Source organism: Nuphar pumila, chromosome 6 (genome assembly GCF_984573655.1).
Source record: "Nuphar pumila chromosome 6, dmNupPumi1.hap1.1, whole genome shotgun sequence".
In the NCBI taxonomy this organism is placed as follows: Eukaryota; Viridiplantae; Streptophyta; class Magnoliopsida; order Nymphaeales; family Nymphaeaceae; genus Nuphar; species Nuphar pumila.
Genome location: NC_143254.1, coordinates 104,012,674 through 104,036,859, shown reverse-complemented (window position 1 = coordinate 104,036,859; position 24,186 = coordinate 104,012,674). Strand labels below are relative to the sequence as shown.

The 24,186-nt window shown below is 40.2% G+C and overlaps 1 protein-coding gene across 1 annotated transcript; it reads left to right on the top strand.

Annotated features, from left to right (window-relative positions):
* Positions 1-13,525: 13,525 nt before the first annotated feature.
* LOC149835502 (U-box domain-containing protein 30-like) lies at positions 13,526-16,228 on the top strand. Its single transcript, XM_090010553.1, has one exon. The coding sequence runs from the start codon at positions 14,109-14,111 to the stop codon at positions 15,417-15,419; it is 1,311 nt and encodes a 436-aa protein (XP_089866679.1). The 5' UTR covers positions 13,526-14,108; the 3' UTR covers positions 15,420-16,228.
* Positions 16,229-24,186: the final 7,958 nt, after the last annotated feature.

Sequence of the window (24,186 nt, the reverse complement as noted above, 5' to 3'; positions counted from 1 at the left end):
CGTTGACGATTTTTCAAGAGCCATTTGGGTTTATTTATTAAAGTACAAAGTTGAAACATTTTCCATCATTAAAAGTTTTGTGAACCTTATTGAAAATCAATTTGGAGTACGAATCAAGAAAATACGAAATGACAACGGGACTGAGTTTTTTTCACAAGAAATGCAATAGTTTTTAAATGAAATGGGGATAAAACGTCAACATAGTTGCGTTGCCATACCCCAACAAAATGGAGTAGTAGAATGTAAACATCGCGATCTTTTGAACATTGCCCGTGCTCTTCTTTTTCAAAGCGACTTATCTATTAAGTTTTGGGGAGAAAGTATCATGACTGCAGCTTTTCTTCTCAACCATTTACCAACTAATGCGATTTCAAACAAGGTTCCTTATGAAATTTTATATAATCGTCCTCCAAAATATGAGCATCTCTGCATTTTTTGTTGTCTTTGCTATGCCCACAATATCCATAAAACCAATAAGTTTGATAAAAGAGCCCGAAAATGCATATTCATAGGTTATCCATTTGGCCAAAATGCATACAAATTATATGACTTAGAAAACCACATCGTTTTTACCAGTCGAGATGTTCATTTTTATGAAAATAATTTTTCATACCAAGAAAATAATGGGTCCCAAATGGATGAATCTCACACTGTTCTCCCTTTACCCTTCGATGAACCAATTGTTTCCACTCCATATCAAAATACAGGCATCAATACCAACCAAAGTCATACATCCATCGAACCAACAAATCCAACCTACAAATTTTGAGTATGCGCCTGACCCTACCCATTCTCCAACCTCGGTTCAACCCGTTTGCCAATCTACACGACACCATTACCCACCTACTCATCTCAAGGATTACCACTGTCTTGCTCTTTTACCCAAATCCAACAACAATCACAAGAGTGTTGTTCCCTGCAAACAAAAAGGAACATGTTATCTAATTGTTTCACGTTTGGATGATCATAGGTACTCTTCACAACACCGTTGTTTTCTCACTAACCTAATTAAGGATTTTGAGCCATCCACCTTCCACCAAGCCATGCAAGATGAGAAGTGGCAAAACGCCATGCAAGCTGAGATTCGAGCATTAGAAGAAAGCAATACTTGGACCCTTACCAATTTACCTCCCGGCAAATATCCCATTGGATGCAAATGGGTTTACAAGATCAAGTACCACTCTAATGGATCTATTGAACGCTATAAGGCACGCCTCGTTTCCAAGGGTTATACACAAACAGAAGGGATTGACTACAACAAAACATTTGATCACGTGGCTAAGGTCACCACCATTCGTTGTATTCTAGCCCTTGCTGTTATTTTTAATTAGCATCTTTACCAAGTTGTTGTCAACAATGCCTTCCTGCATGGCGACCTTCAAGAAGAAGTCTATATGACTCTTCCACCAGGCTATAGTCGACAGGGGGAGAGCGTTGTATGTCGACTAAATAAATCCATATATGGGCTCAAGCAATCTTCATGAAACTGGTTTGCCAAACATTCAGATTTTCTCGTCAGTGTGGGCTTCCTTCAATCCAAAGCCGATTATTCCCTATTCTCAAAATTCACAGCCAGTGGAAGGATTTTCTTAGTTATTTACGTCGATGACATCATCATTGCAGGAGATATCACAGCTAAAAGAACTCATCAATGAGCATTTTCGATTAAAGGACCTGGGCAAGCTCAAATATTTTCTAGGAATTGAACTTACCAAATTCAAGGATGGCATCTTCCTTTCCCAAAGAAAATATACACTCAGCATCTTAGAAAGCATTGGATATACAGGAGTAAAACCATGTGAGTTTTCCATGGAGGAAAATTTGAAACTTGACAATGAAAGTGGAGAAATTCTCAAAGACCCTACATCGTACAGAAGAATAGTGGGCAAACTCATTTATTTGACCATTACACGACCAAATATAGTTCACTCAGTCCATATTTTGAGCAAGTTCATGAATGAACCAAGGATTCCCCCACCAAGATACAATGTACAAACTCCTCAAATACTTAAAGGGAACCATATCACATGGAATCATGATGTCATCACAAAGCAAGGTCAATGTAACAGGTTTCTCTGACTCTGATTGGGCTTCTTGCCCAATGACCCGACAATCCACTACGGGTTACTGTGTTATGATTGATAAAAGCCCCATATCATGGAAGACTAAGAAGCAGACCACAGTATCAAAATCATCAGCCGAAGCAGAGTATAGAGCAATGGCAGTAGCATGTTGCGAATTAACATGAATCCGGTATTTGCTTAAAGACTTGGGCATTGGACATAAAGGACCAATAAATCTATGTTGCGATAATCAAGCAGCAATGAACATAGCAGCAAATCGAGTCTTTCATGAACGAACCAAACACATTGAGATAGATTGTCATCTCATTGGAGAAAAAATTAAAGCAAAAGAGATTTGCACTACATTTGTACGATCGAAGGATCAAATTGTTGATATTTTTACCAAGTCCCTTGGATGAGAGCAATTCGCTCACCTAACACGCAAGTTGGCCCTCATCGACATAGGAGCACCAACTTGAGGGGGGGTGTCAAAAATGGTAACTCTCAAAATGCTATCCTGGACGTGATTCTCGGATGGAGCGATTTTGGGAGCTGATTTCCGTTACTTCTTTCCTTGATAATCCAAGGCTATCACAAGATTCAAATTAGCAGTTTAAATTTTAAATTTCATCCTTATCATTTGGTTGTTACTTTACTTGTAAATATATGATATACATAAATATACTTACACGCTGAATGAAAAAATATGAGAATTCTTTCTCTGTTCACTGCCTTGTTAGGTCTTTTAACATAAACAGCTACAAGATACCCTCTTAATGTTAAAACTTAGAAACAAAAGACAAAGCAACAAGAGATCTCCCACGCCCATCCACTGCAGCTTTGATGCACGCACACCACTTCATGTTATTAGAGGAAATTAAAAGATTGTCATACAGGAATCAATAAAAAGCTGACAACATTCAGCTTCTACTAGATCAGCACCAATTGTTCTTTTGAAACCACCAATGAAGAAGACTTTGTAGGCATTAAAGGCCACAAAAGCCACCAAAATATTATGCCCAGAAGAAAAAGAAGCAAAAGTTGAACCATAGGGCCACCTGCAGCAAAAAGAGAATTTGTTGCCACATTATGCATAAATGGTTAATGTACCATTGGTTGAATTTATTATATCATAAGCAACTTTGCTTTCAGAAAATGATGACGGGCAGCCTTGATTCAAGAGAAGACTAATAAGGTCCCATAAATGACTGAAATGGAATAAAAGCAAATATGTGTTGCAGCCTAAACTCTTGAAGACTGGTAGATGAGCCTTAGCTGCTCCTTTAGCTGTCTATTAGGGTAATTTACGTATAGGCATCTAACATATGGAAATTTGGTCTTGAACACTTTAGGTTTGATATTAATGCCTAACCGTATAAAAAATTTCTAAGATAACTCCCTGAGCAACTCCTTACCCTCTGAAAATTGCTTATATGCCCTTAACTCTCTCTCTCTCTCTCTCAGCAATTTCTTAAAAGGTTAAGCTTTAGGCATGCAAACATAAATCCGCCATGCATTAGGTGCGTAAACATAAATTACCTTAAATACTAAATACATGCAGTTATCCAGCAGGTAAAATATAATCGCAGATCTCCTTTTCGGGAAAATACCCTTAGGACACCAAGTTTGAAAAAATCTTAGGAAAATTTAAGGAAAATATTGGCATATAAAAATAGAAAATATGTAAAAATGTCTGCAAAAATAAGAATAATATAAAAGCTCTACAAAAGTGTGTTTATCAAGTTAATATCGTGATAAATTGGCAATTTTTGTGACCAATGAGCCACTGCATGGATGGTCGTGCCCATGGAGCACTGGGAATTAGAGTCCCTTTAGCTTCTTATGCCTATTTGAAAGCAGCCTAATCTTGTGATTGTTCTATATGGTTGGACCGTTGAAGACCGTCTCTCTCTCTCTCTCTCTCTCTCTCTCTCTCATTTTGATGCTGAACCAATATCTTGCTTTTGCTTCTTTGTTCTTCTTCCACCTTTTTGACCCTCTTTTGCCCTGGACAGACCTATACACACGTAAGCCACAATTCATTTTTGCTGCTTTCAGCTTTGTGAACTACGAGACAGCCCATGAGGCCACAAAGCTATCTAGATTGCATTTGGAATCAACCACCCTTTTTGGCGTTCTTCCAATGGTCAAAACAGACAAAATTGTTGAGTCGCTTTCTCTTTTTCCTGAATTAATTATAAACCTTTTTCAGCGTATAACAGGGAAACTACTATACCCTAACTGCGATAAATTCCTACATAGAGAATTGAAGTGCATTTCCCTCCTGCTACTGGTGATTGCTTAAGGACGATGATCCATTTTAAGGGTACGTTTGGATTTACGGTTGATGGGAAAATGTGAATTGATTACTAATTGTGAACTGTGGATTCATATGCGATGAGAGAAAAGTAAAAAAATGCAGGGCTATGTCACAGGAATACTCCATTTTGACTGTCGTTCTGTATCGTTTTATATAAGTCATATTGAAAACTTCATAAAAATGGCCGTATCCTCCGCATCCGTATCCATGTGACATAGATACAGGGGCCCCACTTGTTTGAAGAATTCAAATTATGACTGGTTCCGAACAATTCCTCCATTGGATAACTTCACAGTCTTCAGTGTGATATGGCTAGGATGCAGATGGAAACAGTCATCTTGACAAACTGACCTGTGTAACTGTGGAAGCATAGAAACATAAGCTCCAACTTGTGAAGCTCTGACAAGTCACAGCAATGTCTAGAGTGTCAAAGCTCAAAAATGAGTGAATAAGGTAGCTGTTCACAAGGTCTGTATATGACTGAAATCAGTTTTGCTCATTTGCTCAATAAATGATTCAATTCATGCGCAGCAGGATAAGTGCATTTCATACCCTTTCAATTTGATCGGATGTTCTCCGTGCACCTTGATTAGGTGGGTTCTGTTTGAAGGACATCAATAATTAGCTTAGGGTGCCCTACCCGGTGAGCAAGGATACTTTATGGCTTTACATTTATGAGGGGCAATTAGCAAATAAGCAGTTGAGGCTGTGTCCCTGAGTGGTAAGGGACCTAGGCCTCTAAACAGGCAGGTCAAATCGCATGAATGTCATGTTGGACATAACGGATCTAGATCCAACCCATTCAGGTGATCTGATTTTATACCATTAGTAAGCCATATAATGGGGAGATAGTGGGTGGGAGTTACGTACGTAACTGCGTCTTTCCCATTATATAAAGCGGTAGACTGCCATGAAAATGATGAGAGTTTTTGTTCTAAGCTTACCCAAATTTCACATGTAGATTACGTGGTATAGGATCCTGCTCACCGTCGACCTAAGGCCTGAGCTTATCGTGGGCGTCGACCGGATGAGGAGAACGCCGAACGCCTGCATGCACACTTTATGGCATCTTTAGGTACGCTTTCTGTGTACATTGATGCTAGAAATGCCAACATTGGGTTATGGGCCCACTACCATGCATTCTGCTTGCATGGGTGTGTGCTGGCCTGATGGCATTTTGCTGTGACTATCGTCGTTAGGCGAGGTAAGTCGCATGTTGACAACACCTATCGATGTGGGGCGACTGTAACAGATTGAACCTGTTGTTGTGGGGCAACGTAGTTCATCTGTATTCAGAAAAATGGTTGCCTGAACTCCAGCAACTGTCGTTGTGGGGCGATAGCATTTCATCGCAGACTATTGTTGTGGGGCAACAACCTTCACCGGAGATAGAGCCATCCTGAGGTGACTGCCTATCGCTGTGGGGCGACGTTGGTTACCGGACGATGGTGACAGCCGTCGTGGGTAGACTGCCTTTTCCCAGCAATCATACGCCCATGGCGGTTGCAGCCACGATGACCCTCATTAACAAAAAACAGATCGAGGGTTTTACCTGTGGTCGTCAAGCTGCAGTGGGATATGTTGGTGTTGGGGTCATCAAGTGTGTGTGTGTGTGTGTGTTTAATCGATCGCCGGCGACGTGCAGCAAATAGGGTTGATGGATATGTGGTTTTCGGAATTCAACCTAATCAGAACTTGGCTAATTGGATTCGTAACAGATCAGATTTGGATGAAAAAAAGTACTACCAAATCTAGATCCAAATGGCATAAAATAGCTATCAGGAAATATATTTAAACATAATTGGATTTGCATATATATTATCTGAATCAGATGCGCTTTTCTTTACCAAATCTGTCTTAAATGGATTTAGATTGGGTTGGATATCTCATCCAAATTAGAATGCATGTGACATCCCTAATGTTAATCCCGTTGCCCTGATCCCTTGACAGCCCACTGGGCCTTCGCTAGCCTGTTCTTTGGCCTGAGACTGATTTAGTTGCAGCTGACATAGATAGCTATGTCACGCATGTCCCTCGTGTCCCTAGTGACACACACAAACTTGTTCATTCGGACAGGCATTCATACGTTTATTATTTTAATATTTTTATTAATATTTTAATAAAATGTATTGTAAATATTAAAAATATCAACATAGTTTTTATTGACTAAAATTTTAAAAAAAAAATACAGGTCCTTGTGTTCTATTTTGGGGAAAAATTCAGACTTGTGAGTCAAACCCACATCTCGTGTCCCTGCATACTCGTATCTTTGTGACATAGATGGTTCGAATGGGACTCCACGTGCACTAGTCCGACGGGTCCCATATATAATTCCCACTGGACTGGATAGGGAACTGATGCTCACTTGAACCAAGACAATGGGATAAGAAATTCCTAGTATAGGGATGGCAGTGGACCGGGGGAAAGCGGGGCCCCGCCCCGTTTGGACCGGGGATGAAGGGTATGAAACGGGGATGGAGGCTGGGACGAAGGTTAAAATCCATCCCCGTCCGGGGGGTGGAGGCGGGGATGGACGTGCACTTTTTCCTGCCCCGCCTCGCCACGATCCCCGCCTCATCCCCGTTTGAACCGGGGATGGAGGACATGAAACGGGGATGGAGGATAAAATCCATTCCCTGCCAGGGATGGAGGCGGGGGTGGAGGATAAAATCTTGAGGCGAGGTGGGGGTGGAGACCTTGTCTCCCGCCCCGCCCCGCCCCACTGCCATCCCTAATTCCTAGCCTGACCCACCTATCTACTTATCACTTTTTGGGACAGTGGAATTTGTCTGGCCGGATAGATAATGCTAGTAATACCTAGATCCAAAACCAACCCACTCAACCCCTTGTTTCACAACCCTTCCTGGGTTGAGATTCAAAAATAATAACTGCCCTCAACTACTCTTATTTGTGCTTTATCCTTCTTTAAGATGGATGGTCCTGGCTGGGTGAGGGTCAATGGGTAGTCAAAAGTGTCTTGGTCAGTCAAATTGCTTTGATCCCTTTAATTCTATGGTCTCATGCTTTGACTGACCATATGATACAAACCATGAATTTTTCTTCTTCGAGTACAGCGACCATGTGAATGGAATACAAAAAAGGAGGGTTTCAAACTTTTCTCCCTCTTATTAGGAAACAAAAAAGTCAGTATTTAGCTTGCACTAACTTGGCTTAAAGCATTAAAGGCAGGGTGCTTGCTCAACCCTATTGAAGGGGAGACCAATGGTGCCTCATAAATGACAAATATTGAAAAAAGATGGAATTTTTTTCCTTTGTTGCTTCTCTCTACCTGACCTTCAACCAAGGGGATCCGGGCCCAACCTTAAATGAAAAGGGCTGAATAGTTTAGCTTTACACTTATTCTTTTAATAAATTATAAGCATATGTTTTCCTTGGGAAAGAGGTCAAGAACACTGGGGACCTAGTGTCAGTGAAACGAGACAGGATCAGGTGCCATCACATGGCACACTTTGAGTGTGCCTCTGCTATCTGCAAATAGTTGTTGCTCTCTCTCTCTCTCTCTCCCCCCATGATCGTCTGGATTTAAAATTTTAAATCTTATATGAGAAAATGCTCCATGAAGCAGTTCAAAAGGTCGTGACTGCTGTTTGATGTTTTATTGAATCAGACTTTATGAATGCGATATCTATCATTCCTTGAGTGAACAGAGCATGTTGGATTCAGAAAATTATATGTTTAGAGGTTCCTAAAGTTGACTCATATGCATCAAAACTTTATGTGAAAAGAATTAGGCTTTCATTAAAATAATTTGTAACAAAGTATGTCTAGAAAATAACATATGATAAACACATTTATGAGCATAGCATTGGCCTCCGGGGCAGGGGTCCTAGCATCCGAGTTTTACACTGCCGGCACGGCGACTGTAGGTATGGCAGGCTGAGCCAGGGGTGCAGTTTCTTTGGGTTATAAATCCAAAAGAAAAATTTAGATTAAGCAAAAATTACTAGCTAATATGACTTTTTGAACCTTTTTAGGAAAAACCAATTGTATACACACACACACACATATATATATATATATATATATATATATATATATGCAAGGCAAATACTTCAATTCATTTGTTTAACACTATATTATATGATGTAAAATATACCTAAACTACATTTGTTACTGCTTGATGAGCTTATATGAATGGAGCCAAGCTGAACACCTATTGTTTGTGTTCGGCTTGCCGTGCCTGTTTTACCTAATTTACAAGTTCAAATGACCTCTTTACGAGCCCCCAGCTGGGAAACAAGCCTATATAAAATTTGGTGCCTCATTCTCTTTCTGGTACCACTAATCATGGCCACAAATATTGGTCATTTTTTTTAAATCTCACTATTTTATCGCAAGATTTTGAAAAAAGCAAAAGGATCTAATCCTGAAAATTGTGATATTCAATAACTATGGCATATTTCTAACATATCACCCTTTTAGTACGATACCATCGTTTAAAGCATAAAATATATCGATATTTTATCGAGAAAATTGATTTTATGGCAAAATTTCCTTTGGCCGAGAAAATCTCGATAACAAGATTTGTAACTATGACATGCAGCCACTTACCCTGAACAAACAACTCGACATTAGCATGAGCACAACACAATCACACATCCATGCATAATTAGCACATGCTCCTTGCATGCGTACAGTGGGTTGGTTGCAAAAGGTTCAGATACGGTCAGATGTCGGATCTGAATCTGGTATATTCTTTCTGGATTTGGATCCTTTAAGTAAGACTCGCATGGGTCTTGGATTTTGCTTAATCAGATCATTTTAGGATTTGGATCAGTATGTTTAGGTCAGTTTTCATTCAAATTCATATCAAAATCTGATCAGAGTACATTTTTTACATGTTTTGGCTATGCTTTTAATGGATCCAATATTACCAGATACATTTTGAGTTTGGGATCGATCCAAAATAATCAACTTTTTGTTTTTTGGATTCTGACTCGGATTCAAATCAATAAGTTGAAAATTTAAAAGACTTATATATGGGTTTACGTAAAGGAAAAGACATGGTCTTAGGCTCATAGATAATAGGGGGTGTCAACGGGTCGGGTATAACCCAATCCTGACCTGTAATGGATCCTATAGGGTCGGGGTTTGGTTACAAAGAAGAGGGTCCAATTAACTATCCGGGTTGGGTCCATGAGGTCTGATTATTATGTGGGTCAGGTATGGTTATTGAAAGTTTATACCAAACCCATATCCAACCCGAGTTCTGATTCAGATCCATATTTTTTCAATGTAAAAACCTTAAAAAATGTTATTTTATCGGATATGGACTGTGTCTGGTCTATCTAATTTTTACTGGATCTGGTATGTTTTTTTTATGAAAAAATCAGTCGGACATGAATCCAGATCTGATACCTGCATCACTTAGCCGAATCTGGGTATGGATCCACCCATTTTAGCGAGAATTTGACCCGTTGACATCCCTAATATGTGAAGGTTCGAATCCCCATCCAGGCACCTTCTCCTCCAACAAGGTAAAGCAGGAGGTCCCTTGAGGTTGTATGGAGGCCTCCTGAAGTTTTATTTTTTATTCAGTTATTATTCAATGTACGGATTGAACCAGTAACATCCCACCACAAGGAGACGTGCACTGACAGCTCCTACCAACCACGCGGACCCCGTTGGTGAGGTGCCTGAAGTTTTATGCTGCCAAGACAATGACTATTGATACGACATGTACATACCAGCACAATCAGGTCTTCGATCCCCTATTGCGCTTTCTCTATGTAATAAACATAATAAAAAAATAGCGATATATATATATATATATATATATATATATATATATATATATATATATATATATGAGTTTTTTTCCTTAGAAATGTAGGATTCAAATTCAATGCCCAATGTGATCTGAACCCAAATTCCAAAAACTTCATTCATATTCTAGTTATTTAAAAAATATTTTTTTAATATAAATTTTAGTGCTCTAAACGTTTCTCTAAACAAACGAGTTCCTTTGTTGATATCTTGAAAGAGGTAGAGGTTCTGTTTTATATATGTATATATACACGTAGAAAATTACAATATTATAATTTTTACCTTTGTTGTATTAATAACAAGATAAAAACATGATATGGCCGATATTTTCATTTAGATGGAACCACACGTGTAGGTGTTCGCGTGTGTGTGTGCGGCTGTGTGCTATACTAATTTGTCTTTACCAATGTTATCAGTATCGGTGCATATAGTATCGGCAGAAAGTCGATACGCTTCACTCCTGAGTAGACTATTTTTTAATAAATGTAAAATAGTAAAAATTGTTTTTTAATATTATTTTAATAGTTTCAACATGTGTCACCGTTATGATAGATGCGTAACATTTTTTATTATTTTCTGGCCAACACAGAAATGATTCACTTGAGTATCGGTATCGACCCGATGCAGCTGAATCGGTGGCTAAACCATTCAGGGCCGATATCGATACTGACAATATTGGTGGCAGTGTTATCATAATCGAACCAAAACCCATCCTAATCGAATCGGCCAAAAATCAATTCGTCTTCAGGTTGAATCGAACCCACCTCTAAAAATCAGTTGATTCAAGTCGAATCGGGCAGGCTTTTCTGTTTCATATTTTTTATATTTTTATTTTAAATTTAAATTTAATCTATTAAGTCCGATTCGATTAGTGCTTGAATCGGCCGATTCCCTTTGAAAATCGATTCAGTTCCTAATTTCTGACAATGTTGCCTGGTGGCCCTCTGCCCCAGTCTGCTCCATCTTTTATAAGTCCAAGCCTGCGTCATGCATATCAAAAGAGAGCCAGTAAAGATGCTGAAATCCAAAAAAAATAATTCAAAGACTTTTTGACCACTTGCAGTCCGACCTAGCATCAAATGAAAACCTAACCACTTGCCTTTCCCTCTCCTTGGAGCCCTACCTGTATTAATACATTTATTTTTATTAATTTTAAATGCAAGAATTATAACATACTCCAAGGAGGTAAGGATTTATATATGCATGAATGACATTATTATTGTTAGAAAAATTATTTATTTATGGTAGCCAAGGCACCCAATTCCTATAAATCACAAAACCCCAAAACAAGTAGAAATTTTGAAAAAAAATAATGTAGTTTTGAAAAGAGCAAAAAATCACATGATTTGGGAATGGCATCATGATAAACCGTGTAATTTTGGCACACTAATCTTTGGAAGTGTTCCCAATTAATTAGCCACGAGGAGACAGCACAGACTGTGATCATGTGATACGTGTCCTCTTGTGGCTGGGTGTAGATCCAACATTGCTGACCCGCCACGACTCGCCATGCATGCAGTCAACCAAAGGTTTTTAATAGGATAAAGATCAAGCCCATGGTGTGGTTACACTTTAGAGAGAGAAAATAAATAAGAGAGAGAGAGAAGGGGTGTGTGTGTGGGGGTAATGGGGTGTACACTGTAGAGAGAGAAAGTAAGAGAGAGAGAGAAGAGGGTGTGTGGGGGTGAAAACTCTAGAGAGAGAAAGTAAGAGAGAGAGAGAGAAGAGGGTGTGTGGGTGGGGGTAATGGGGTGTACACTCTAGAGAGAGAAAGAAGAGGGTGCGTGGGGTCTGTCCACTGGAATCTGGATATAAGAGAGAGGAGGTTGTGTCGAGTGTATGTAGATAGAGAGAGAGGTTGTAACTTGTGTGGACTGCGCACTGTGGAGAGGGAGAGTGTGTGTTGTGCGTGGGGGTGTACGCTGTAGAGAGAGAGAGAGAGAGGGAGGGAGGAGGGTGTGGGGGAGTACAGTCAAAGGACAAACGGTCAAAGGCTGAGCTGGCACTTTAAAAAAGAGGGTGCCTGGTTTTTTAAATAATCTAAGAACAAAAAAATATTCGATTTCCCATTTCGAGAGGTGCTCTTCTCTCTCTTTCAGATTCCTCATCCTCCCCTTTTCTTGAATTTTCGATTGATCGGCATCCGTCCGAATATCGAGATCGACGGCTCAAAAATATCAGCGAGAAAGAGCTTTTAGTTTTTGCCCGTGGACGTCAATTATCATTGCCATCCCTCTCCCTACAAATTTATCATATATTTCCTTGTAGAAAAATATATTTGCACACCTGCTTACTTCCATGAAAACAATCTCTTTCACCCCCTTGTTCTTTTACATCACCAATTCACTCTATAGTCTATACCAATACCAATCTCTTTTAAATATTAAATATATTTTTTTTCTTCTCTTTTGTTTTTCCTCTCCTATTTAGATCTGCAGATGTTAAAAACAATAAAAATGCGTGAATCAGGTTTGATTTGAAATTTCTCTTTTTGGTATAATGGTCTTAGGCGGTGTTTGGATGCAACCACTTATCCAGACCAACGGGAGAAAGTCGGATTTTCTATTACAGATGACAATGTGATTTCCTTGCTTATCCCGTTTATCTGGATAAGGTCCCTCCTTACCGACCTGAGAATACACTCACTTTCAACCTTTTAGCAAGGGGGCACCTCTCATGGGTTTCGAACTATGGTCATTCATGTCAAGCCACCAAGAAAGTTACTCCAATTTCTTATGTGTCCTCTTATACACTATTAATGTGAAATTACACAAAAGTAGTACCTGGTGTCGCCCAGTATTAGCTAAAAATAAATCACAATTAGCTGAGATTGCCATGGAAATGTGAAGTGGTATGAGGGGTAAAATTAAAGGGATTCTTTTTTTCTTTTTTTTTTTGCCCGCTAATAGACAAGAACATTTGATGATATCTTACCCGTTTCTTAGGCTCACATGTTGCTTGCTGTTCAATAGCCCTTTCCTGATAAAAAAAAAAAAGACGAGGGAACGAGTCAGGACTCAGAAGTGGAGAAACTTTTGCTTTTTGCCCCCCGAGGGCGTATTTGATATTTTGTTAGAATCGTGGACTCCATGGATATTTAACCCGCAGATGGGAAGGAGGATGCATGTGGCATTCTTTGTTTTTCAAAGCAAAAAAAAAAACAGGCTGAAGCTGAACAGAGCCTTGTATTTTGACAGGTGACATGACTGCACGTGTGGTGCGCTGGCCGAGGCACGTGTGACCGGCTGTAGCCGGTCCATCCACCTCAAAATTAAAAAAATTCACTGTTACTCACAAAACAAATTTATTTCTCTATTAGACCACAGTCCTTTCTTGTAAAAAAGGGGAAAAAAAACAAAGGGAAAAGGAAGAGCAGGCGTTGCAGAGGGGGGCCTTTGGTGTTTCCTTACCAAGGAGTTTGTTCTCATCTTCCCCACCAGAGCCTTTTCTTTGATCTCACGGGTCTCCTCTTACCCTTTGGAGGAGATTTCGTTTCAAAGGGGCGGGGGGCTCCTTCCTTTTCCTTTTCTTTCTTTTTTCGCCTCCCTTATTTGCACGAGGAACGAGTGAAATGGGAGTGCTTTTCCTGTGGTGGGATGAATGGTGATCTTTTGAGGTGGGTTTGTAGTCTTCTCTTACTCTTTTTCATCTTGGGTTGTGATTTTGATGAGTGGACCATGGTGGGTAGTGCCTTTTTGAGCTTAGATTTTTTAGCATGCTGCTGGTGCTGCTGCTGATCAGTGGAAGTGTGTGTTTTCATATGGTTGTGAATGGTCAATGAATGACTTTCTTTGTATTGCTTCCTCCCCTCCTCTTTTCTGCTTTCCATGACCCACATGGGTGGATCAACCCATCTCTTGGTTTTTAGGGGTTGTTAGGGATCTTGGAGAAGATTGGGGCTTTTGGGACTCTGATTCTGATTGTTGGGCTTGGGGAAGATGCCATTGTTTCAGCTGTCCTCTTGGAGGAAGGATGGAGAGGTGAACAATGTCCTGGATCTGGATTGTGGTACTGTGATTGGTAAGGATGAGATTCCATCTGGGGAGAAGCTGAATTTGGGGATGATGATTGAGGAGCTGGAAGGTATTGAGGTGCCCTCTGTCTTCATCTGCCCCATCTCTCTGGAGCCTATGCAGGACCCCGTCACCCTTTGCACTGGCCAGACGTATGAAAGATGCAACATCTTGAAGTGGCTCTCCCTTGGGCACTTCACGTGCCCTACGACTATGCAGGAGCTGTGGGATGATTCAATCACACCCAACAAAACCCTCTCCCACCTCATCTACAGCTGGTACTCCCAAAAGTATCTGCTCCACAAGAAGAGATCTGAAGATGTGCAGGGTAGGGTGACTGAGCTTCTGGAATCCCTCAGAAAGGTCAAGGGGCAGGCCAGGGTTCAGGCTCTCAAGGAGCTTCATCAGGTTGTGGCTGCCCATGCATCTGCGAAGAAGACCGTGGTCGATGAGGGTGGGGTCGGGATCGTATCATCGCTTCTTGGTCCTTTCACTTCTCATGCTGTTGGTTCGGAAGCGATCGCCATTCTGGTAAACTTGGATCTCGATTCGGAGGCAAAGACGGGCTTGATGCAACCGGCAAAGGTCTCACTGTTGGTGGATATGCTCAACGAAGGGACCGTGGAGACTAAGATCAATTGCACCAAGCTCATTGAGCTGATGGTGGATGAGAAGGATTTCAGATCGGAGATTGTGTCGAGCCTCAGCTTGTTGGTGGGTTTGCTGAGATTGGTGAAGGATAAACGATATTCCAATGGAATTGCGGCAGGGCTTCGGCTGTTGAAGACGGTTTGTTCCTATTTGCAGGTTAAGAATCTGGTTGTTAGTGTAGGAGCAGTGTCTCAGTTGGTGGAGCTTTTGCCCAATTTGAATTCGGATTGTTTGGAGGATGCACTCTTCACCCTGGACCTCCTCTCTACGATACCAGAAGGAAGGACGGCTCTGAAGGATTGCCCTTGTACAATACCAAACTTAGTGAGGCTGCTTATGAGAGTTTCAGAGAATTGTACTCAGTGTGCTCTATCCATCTTGTGGGAAGTTTGTAAGCTAGCTCCAGAGGAGTGTGCTTCTGTTGCTGTGGAGGCCGGGTTGGCAGCAAAGCTTCTGCTTGTGATACAGAGTGGTTGCAATCCAGCCTTGAAACAGCGGTCTGCTGAGCTTTTGAAGCTATGTAGTCTTAACTACACAGCCACCATTTTCATTTCAAAGTGCAAACTCACAAGAACAATGCAGTGAGGCTTTTGTTGTATATTCGGTGTATCTTATTTGTTGAGACAGTAAATGGGCCTTCGGCATGTCTACTCTCAGGGCCTGTTAATCAGTCTAATTTGTGGAAAGGCTCATGTGTGAGAAATTGGTTACAATGCCCATGTTACCATGAAGGCAGCGGATGCGAGGCTTCTGTGTCTCTTGGGAGGTAATCTCCGGTTCTGTGTATATGTGCAATGTCTCTGTTCTACTTGTTTATCCACAAGATGTGCCCAACAGTTTGTGAGGATGTGCACACATAAGTTGGATTTGAGTCTGCTGCTTGACTCATTGAAAATTTTGAATAAGCAAGAGTTGGATGCAATCTTATTATTTTTCTCCTTCAGGTAAGTTTTCTGGTAGTTGGGATGATCAAAAAGTAGAATTGCCTATGCTTCTTGATAGATACATTGAGGCACTGTAATTTAGTTCATGGAATGGAATAGGAGGAGCAGGGCATATGCCTTCTTTCTAGAAGGAAGGAAGAACTACAAGGGGCGCTTTGTCATAATTCAAAGTAAGAATGAGAAGGCGTTCAAGCTTGCAATCAAATAATTTTGGTCCTTGCTCCTCATCTTACAACTCACTGGTCGGTTACTGAGCATTCCATGAAGAGAGCCTGCCTGATTATGATTATTTCCATGCTCTCGTCTCCCCACGATTTTATAGTAAAGATTGTAAGGTAATCCAGATCTTCTGTATTCTATTCATATGTAAAATGGAAGTGTTAATGATGCCATTTTTCAGCTTCTGCGGCTGAACTTATTGCAATGAAAAGATTCCTAGTTTACTGCTTGCATTGCTGGCCTGAATACAAATCTTTTGAATTTTGCTTTTGCTTCAGTTGTTTCAGTTCATCTCTGTGTGAAGCTGTTCTGTTGTGCAATTACAATGTGCTCAGTTCAAAGCCCCTTCAACAGTTGAGTTTGAATGTGTCAACTGACTGACCAATTAATTCTCCTGCATTTCTGACCTTTGACATTTACATGGAAGATGGAAAATGAGACATTTATATTCTTGCATTCTTTTCAATAGGCTATTGTTGATATGAATATTTCTTTCATTCTTTTTCTCGTCTGATTTTCTATTTCAACTGCTTTCTCCGTTTTGCTCAGAAAAGTGAACAATGAGGTGCAGTCTCATAATGTAGTTAGTTGATTACTGAGATGAGTTATGTACCCATTGCCTCTTTGGTATGGCCTGGCTGAAGCTCAGCAAGCATGAGTCATGCTCTAGTTTCCTATGAATTTCATGGTGGTCTTTAGTTCAAAATGCCATTTTTCACACCCCTATGCTACAGGCTCAGACATACTCGACATGGCTGAGAAAGGCTTTCACCCTAAGAGGATGTCTACATTTCTCAACATTCATCATCTAAGTGATGATTCAAATGGAAAGAGACCCACATTTGGAAGATGCATCTTTTTTGGAGTTATTTCACTATTGGCTGTTTCTTGGTTTATTATTTATTCATAGTTTCAGACTGTACCATTTATTGACTTGACTGGCTGTTGGCTGCTAAACGAGCTGAACGAACACAACACAGGGTGTTCAAGCTCAGCTCGCCCTCGCTGTGAGTCAAGCCAAGCTCGAACTCATGGTTAACCTAAGCTAACCATGAGCTCGAGCTAAACGGGCTGCGTTCAAGCTGGTTCTTTTGCAAAAGAATGCATTTTCCCAAGCTGAAAATAATAAAATTTGCACTCTAAACCTACCGAGCCAAGCTCAAACTGAGTGGTTTACAAAATAAATACATTGTTTTAAGGCTACAATCTATAGGATTTGTACTTTAAACATATTGCTTCTAACGCAAACATTTCAACCGTCTGCTCTATGATATAAAATATATTTGTTACTAGCTAACGTGCCTATACAAGTTTAGTTGAGCCGAACATTTGTTGTTCATATTTTTGTTCGCCAATCCTATTTCACGAGTTTGAATAAGTTCTTTACAAGCCAAACATGAGCTGATCCGCTCATCTCATTTTCCAGCCCTAACGGTTTCTCTTCAAGGAGCCATGGAAATCTTGAATGCATGGGATGCTTCTTCAACCCAAAACCAGGGTTCAATGATCTCAAATGATACAATTTAAACCAATGTCATCAGAATTGGTTTCAAACCTGAATTGATTTTCAAAACGATTCAGAGACAATCGGCTGATTCAGGCTTGAATCAAATCTGGCTGAATCGGTTAATCTTTTTTGTTTAAAAAATCAAAAAATGAACAAAAGAACCGATTCAACCAGAGTCGGGCTGGATTTTGTTTAATTCGAGCTGAATCAGGTTTGAACTGGCTGATTTTTCAGGAGGGCTCGATTTGGCCTTAAGCGAAATCCGGTTTTCTGGCCGTTTCGCTTCGCTTGGATTCTGATAACACTGATTCAAACCATGTAGCTCTTTTTAGATAAAGCGCCTTCTGCAACCCACGGTAAGGCTGGTTTTCTTTTACCGTTTATCAGCTGGTAATTTAGTACATATTGGAGGGAATGGCCCCACCATTTTATGCAACCACGTGCAATGGGGTGGCAGAAGTTTTCGAAAAACTTTTCCAAATGATTTTTTGTTATAATTTCATGAATGCATCTTGGCAGTGGCAGCACCGTAATGTTGGCTCAACTTTTGGGACTATGCACATTTACCACTCTCTAGCCTATCATTATGCATTATGTACCGATGCAACTGTTGCTCTTGCCAAATGATTTTTTTTTTTTGTTATAATTCATTGAATGCCTCTTGGCAGAGGCCGCACCATAGTGTTGGCTCAACTTTTGGGATTATGCACATTTAGCCTATCATTATGCATAATGTACCAATGCAACTGTTGCTATATATTTTCTGTTTACTCACTTTTCTTTTCTTTTTTATATAAGCAACCTGGGGTTAGGCAGACCCCTACTGGTTTATTGCACCAAAAAACATTGTTAGCTGTCCATCAAAAAAATCCCCCCCACAGGGGTTATCAGCCCGGGGGGTGGTCTTTCCATGATTTGGTCACCTCACCTCTAGCCAATATATCTAGGGCTCTGGTAAAAAAAAAATCATGTGTCTGTGTCTAGTTTGAACCTTGTGTCTAGTTTGAACCTGAGAGCCGGACCTGTCAAGAGGCCAATGAGATTTGGGCCCTTGGGCCAAAAAAAAAATTAGGGGCTCATTTTTAATAGGGATTCCATTTTTAATGGGGACTAAAAATAGCAAAAAAAATTTTAGGGGCCCCAAAAAAATTGGAGGCGCTGCCCTCGAACTCCTACTATTAATAGAGGGCTCAAAAAATTTCGAGGCGCTGCCCCCAAACTCTTATTATTAATAGGGGGCCTATTTTTAAGGAGCCCATTTTTAATAGGAGCTCAAAAAATTTCGAAGCCCTGCCCCAGAACTCCTGCTATTAATAGGGGGCCCATTTTTTCCCTCCGCCTCAGGCCCCATAAAACATAGGTACGGCCCTGCCTGCACTCTATCCATTTTGCACAAAAAAGGTTATCAACCATGGGGGTATATCTAACCTATATTTCCCCCCTTCTAAAAAGTTCTTGAGACTGTGTACAAGATCAAAACGCCCTTCTTCAATGACAACTTTCGATCCAGGCGATATAAAGCTCAGAGCCCCCTCCCATGCGCTCCATTCCCGATCGATTAACCTTGATTTCACTGAGTAGCATCCTGCTTCCAGAAACTTACCTTGATCTCTAACTGTGAAACCGACCTGCCACTCCCGGCAGAAAATACCCTGAATATCAAGCTTGACCTATCCTTCAGTTGGGGGGCTCCCATCAATTGAGAGCATCTTTCATCTTTGTGCCACTGGGTGTACCGAGTTAGCCATTATGCCCATAGCATGTTCTCTCACTGTGTGAAGGATTTCCTGAGTCGCTTGGGGAGCTTGTATGACTATCTCTGAAGATTCCTTCATTTCGAGTTTTCCATATCCACCATATCATAATATGGAAGGACACAATACAAGCCTCTTAGATGTCCTTTCCCTTGAATTTGAGTTTCCTCCACTTTCCTTTAGGAATATGCTACCTCTCCCTCAAGGCCACACCCAACTCCAAACAATTGCACTCCATAAACAAATGTTTATCAGTTTGCTCCGCCCCCGTTTACAAAGAATGTATCTGCTTGGAAGGAAAAAACCCAAAACCCAATTGTGTACTCACTTCTGCCTCCATCTTCTGTTGGCCCCCACAGCTGACAGACTGGTCTCCAGCGATGGAGGGCGGCCAAGTGCAGCAGCACACTCGAAGTGTGCAACGTGATTGTACCTGATCCGCCCTCTCTTGAAACCCTTGGAAAATCCATCATCAATGGACATGGCCTGTTCCAGGAAGCCATAACTTGCCGCCCCAAAATTTGCTTTTAGAGATCCTTGGTGCGTTTGTGTGCTAGAGCATCAACAGCTTCAATTGATCTTTTAAGACCAATATTTAGAGATATAATTTTATCAGATTTATTTGATGATTATAGCATTTATAAGAGTAATGATAGGGTGCACCTGCTCCTTTTTTGTGTAACCATATCTTTCGTCGATCAAATCCCATGTCTATGACCTACAACATTGTATTATATGATTATGATGGCTATGATATGCATGCAAGGATTTCAAGAGCTTGAAAAATTAAGGACCCACGTTGTACCATGTTTTCAAGACTTAAAAGATCATGTTTTTTCAATTATGCTAAATGCATCTAGGGAGCAGGTGCAACCTAAACCTAAGATTTCCTGCTAGAAGGGCATAGGTGTGACTCGTGCATTAATTTTTTTTATGGAAGAATCTCAAGATTAGATCATGGCCAATGATTCAAAATAAAAAAGATGCAACAGCCGATTGGATGAAGTTTCTTCGGTAAATTTTGAGTGGCTTTGTCCATGTTGCATCATTTTGAAGCCTCTAGAGTAAATTTTTTAAAGGTATAATCAGCATTGGATGAAGGTAGTTTGTGTATAGCGAGCGCAGTTCAATGCGGTTTGTCGTCTTCATTATTCTAATTACATGCGGTTTAGCCTCAACAGTTTGATAAAGGTTGGGTTGGTCCTTGCCGATTCCAAAACATATGCCCAAGTCACCTCTTATACCCACCTAATGTTGTCAGTATCGTCGTGAATCGGCAGATTCGTATCATATCGGTAGAATCGATATGAAACTGGCCTGAACCGGCTAATTTTCAAATAAACCTCAAAATTAGTTTTTAAATATTCTTTTGGCACTTGCCTTTCTGTGGTTAAAAGTTGGCTCATTCAAAATGATTCAGCCCCTGAATTGAAATCCCCTGATTTCCTGAATGGGTCCGAGATGATTCTTACATTTTTTTTTAAAGGCAAGCTGGGGTTAGTTGGACCCTTACCAAAACAACAGCCGCCCCATGTGGGGGTGGGGGTGGGGGGGGGGGGGGCTTCATCTTGACACAGGACCCCGATTACCACATGGGATACCATTTCCCAAATTCATCCGATCCACATCCATAATTCCCAACTACAACTCCACCATATTACCCATTAAGCTCTGTTTGGGAACAGGTGTTGGAGGGATTTGCAAGGAGTCGGAGAAAATACAAAAATTGGACTTTGAGGAAAATAGTTTTCAAATGAGTTGTAAATTCCCTCTGTTGCTTAGGAGCATAAGTAACTCTTTCAAGGATTCAGGCTTTCAACTTTAGATTACTGTCGATGCTTGGTTGGAGGTGAGCGTAGTTGTAAGTATCTTGAGTGCACTATTATTGTAGTTAATAATGGGGTAAAATAGGTGAATATATGTGTAAAACCTCTAAAAATTTTGAATAAATTTATGAGGTATTTTATGTAAAAACAACATATAAATCTGAAATACGAAACAAATAAATTTCAACAAACCAATTATACTTATAACGTACGTATCTTCGTAAATATATGTTGAATCAGTCAGTAAGCTATAACTTTCTCGCTAAGTAAAATTAAGAGATTTCAACGAGCCAACTTTCTTAGTTTCGTCGATACGAAGAAAATTGTGTACTTATAATTTGTCATAAAAGATATCGGTGAAACCCCAAAAATCTGCGGGACTCACAAAAATATCTTGTGGGTCCCACAAAAATATCTTATGGGCCCTATATAAATATCCCATGGAATTAATTAGGTGAGCCCCACAGAGATATAAAAGTCATTTTATTGCTCTATACTCAAGTTTGGGTCTTGGATCAAGTAAAGGGTTTGGGTTGGATCCACACCATATATTGATCCAAGACCTATTTAAAAAAATTATAAATAGGGGTGAGCCCCTTTTAGAAAAATCATCCTCCTTCTCTCTCCTCTTTCTCACTCTAGCCTCTATCTTCTCTCTTCTCTCTCCTCTCTCTTGGTTCTAACCTAGACCAAGCCCACTTGCAGTGAGCTTGGACCTGCTTAGCCCAGGCTGAACACAGTTGGTCAAGACCGACTTGACCTAATAGATTAACTTTTCTCTCTTCTCTTTTATTTCAGTTTTAGCCTAAGTCAAACCCACTTGACCTAGACTTAGCCTAGTTAGGGTGAGCCTGGACCCACTTGACACAGTTTAAACCCAATTAGGACATGACCCCTTGGTTCTGACAGTTTGATATTCTATAATTTTTCCTTGCCTAAACCCAACCCATCTGACTAAACCTAACCTAGTTGAGGTAGGTTCGAACCTAGTTGGACCTAAGCTAGGTCCAAATCGGTTCTTTGTCTAGACTTTGTTGGATCACCGTTTCGTTAGAAGCTACAAAAGACACTCTTAGTTGTGATCATACCGGACGTAAAGGACGTGCCAGCCATGACTTAGTAGTGTTTCAACCACCTCGTTAGAGCACCGCTGCATATCTTGGTTGGTTTGCGTACTAATCAGTGCCAAGGTTCTACTTTTCTCGATATATATGTATATACTTTTCGCATATTACATATATATGTATTTGCTTATACTTTTAAGATTGTTGTTACGTCAAACAATATCAAGACTCCTGCTTTCTGCAATTTGCTTATACATTTAAGATTATCATCACGTCGAACAATGTTAAGGCTCCTACTTTCTTCACATATATATGTATTTGTTTATGCATTTAAGATTGCCGTCGCGTCGAACGATGTCAAGGCTCTTGCTTTTCGCATATTACATATATATGTATTTGCTTATGCTTTTAAGATTGTCATTGCGTCGAACGATACCAAAACTCTTGTTTTCTGCAATTTACTTATGCATTTAAGATTGTCATCGTGTCGAACAAAGTCAAGGCTCCTGTTTTTTGCAAATATATATGTATTTGCTATATACAAGTTTTTTAGTTCAATTTTTTTATCGAACATTATATATGTTTTCATTTACACTATCACGCTATATTGCACAGGCTCGTGCTTATATTACATGTAGTTGTGCATAAATGAACGTTCAAATAGAGATCAACTCCTATCGCCAATGCGATTTCATATATCGCTCCTCAATCAAGATTTTGATTGACGAAAGAAGTCTCTATTGAAAAAGCTTTGCTCTTGCGCAAAACTATTTTTTCGTAAAAACCTAAGTCACTTGCACATGGCCTAGCTAAGGCCTAAGGTTCTAACGAACTTTGATAGATGCGAAGTACACACAACGGTGCACATCTATCCCTGTAACGTCCCAAATTTAACACAAAATTTGTAACCATTTTTTTTTTTGAAACACATAATAGATTTGGGCTCGCTACAAACAAATAACTGAACAAACCATCTTATTGGAAATTCAAGTTCATAATTTAAGAATCAGTAGAATAAGTCTCAAAATATAACAAAACAGCCCAAAACCAAATCCCTAGAGCAACACACTTGTCGAGCCTTGTCCAACGCCACGCCATCAATCAGAACCTGTAACATTTTCAACGGAGAGGTTAGCCTCTCAAAGTACAACAGTAAAGATCATAGCATATGAAAACATGGCATTAGAAAATCATTTCTATGTATAGAAATATGTTCCATAACAAACTTATATACATATTATTTTGTTCCATGTTGTCCCTGGACCATAAAAGTCGGTGTTGACCCTTAGTCAAAACCCATGCCATCAATTCCAATTGTCACATACAGAGGACTGCGGTACCCACAACCGTTGCTCCCACTAGGGCGATACATTTATCGGGAGGTCCCATAGTGAGCCTTTCATATTGAGCTCAGTCAGTAGGGCTAGTCATCGGGCTTTCCCGTGTAACTACCCAGGTCCCCCTAGGACAACCGGGCTGGGTGGACCGAGGAGACGCCTTGCTCTCCAAACAATATAACAGAAATCCCAGAGCCTGGTACCACCTACCCTCTCCGTAGGCAAACGGAAGTCCTGACTTATTATACTCCCTCAGGAGGAGTTCCACTTCCCCATTTAGGGTACACGACATATGTACAACTTGGTCCAAGGTACAAGGGTTGAGGTGTTTTTACAAACATGATAAATTTAAACTAGAGAAAAAAAAAACCATAGAACACTAAAAAAATAATATCTTCCATGTACATTATCCAAATGCCCTTTATAAATTGTCGTTGGGGTTTTGGATGCAAATACCGTACTTTTATATCTGAACCAAAAGGACTCTATTTCAAACATATAAAACTTTTACCTGAATTTATGAAACAAATAAGTTTGGTCATTTTAACATAATCTGTCTAAAATGGGTATCTCTTGATAAACTTCTGAAAAGACTAATTTTGCTGAAAAATTAGGACTCAGACCCATTCAACATCATTCAGGGACCAGTTAACGAACCTCTCGATGATTCCAAAATGCCAAGACATGCCTAAAAATTTCAT

What these genes read in the sequence shown, in the direction of transcription:
- LOC149835502 (XM_090010553.1), top strand. Translation starts at nt 14,109, where the DNA reads ATGCCATTGTTTCAGCTGTCCTCTTGGAGGAAGGATGGAGAGGTGAAC.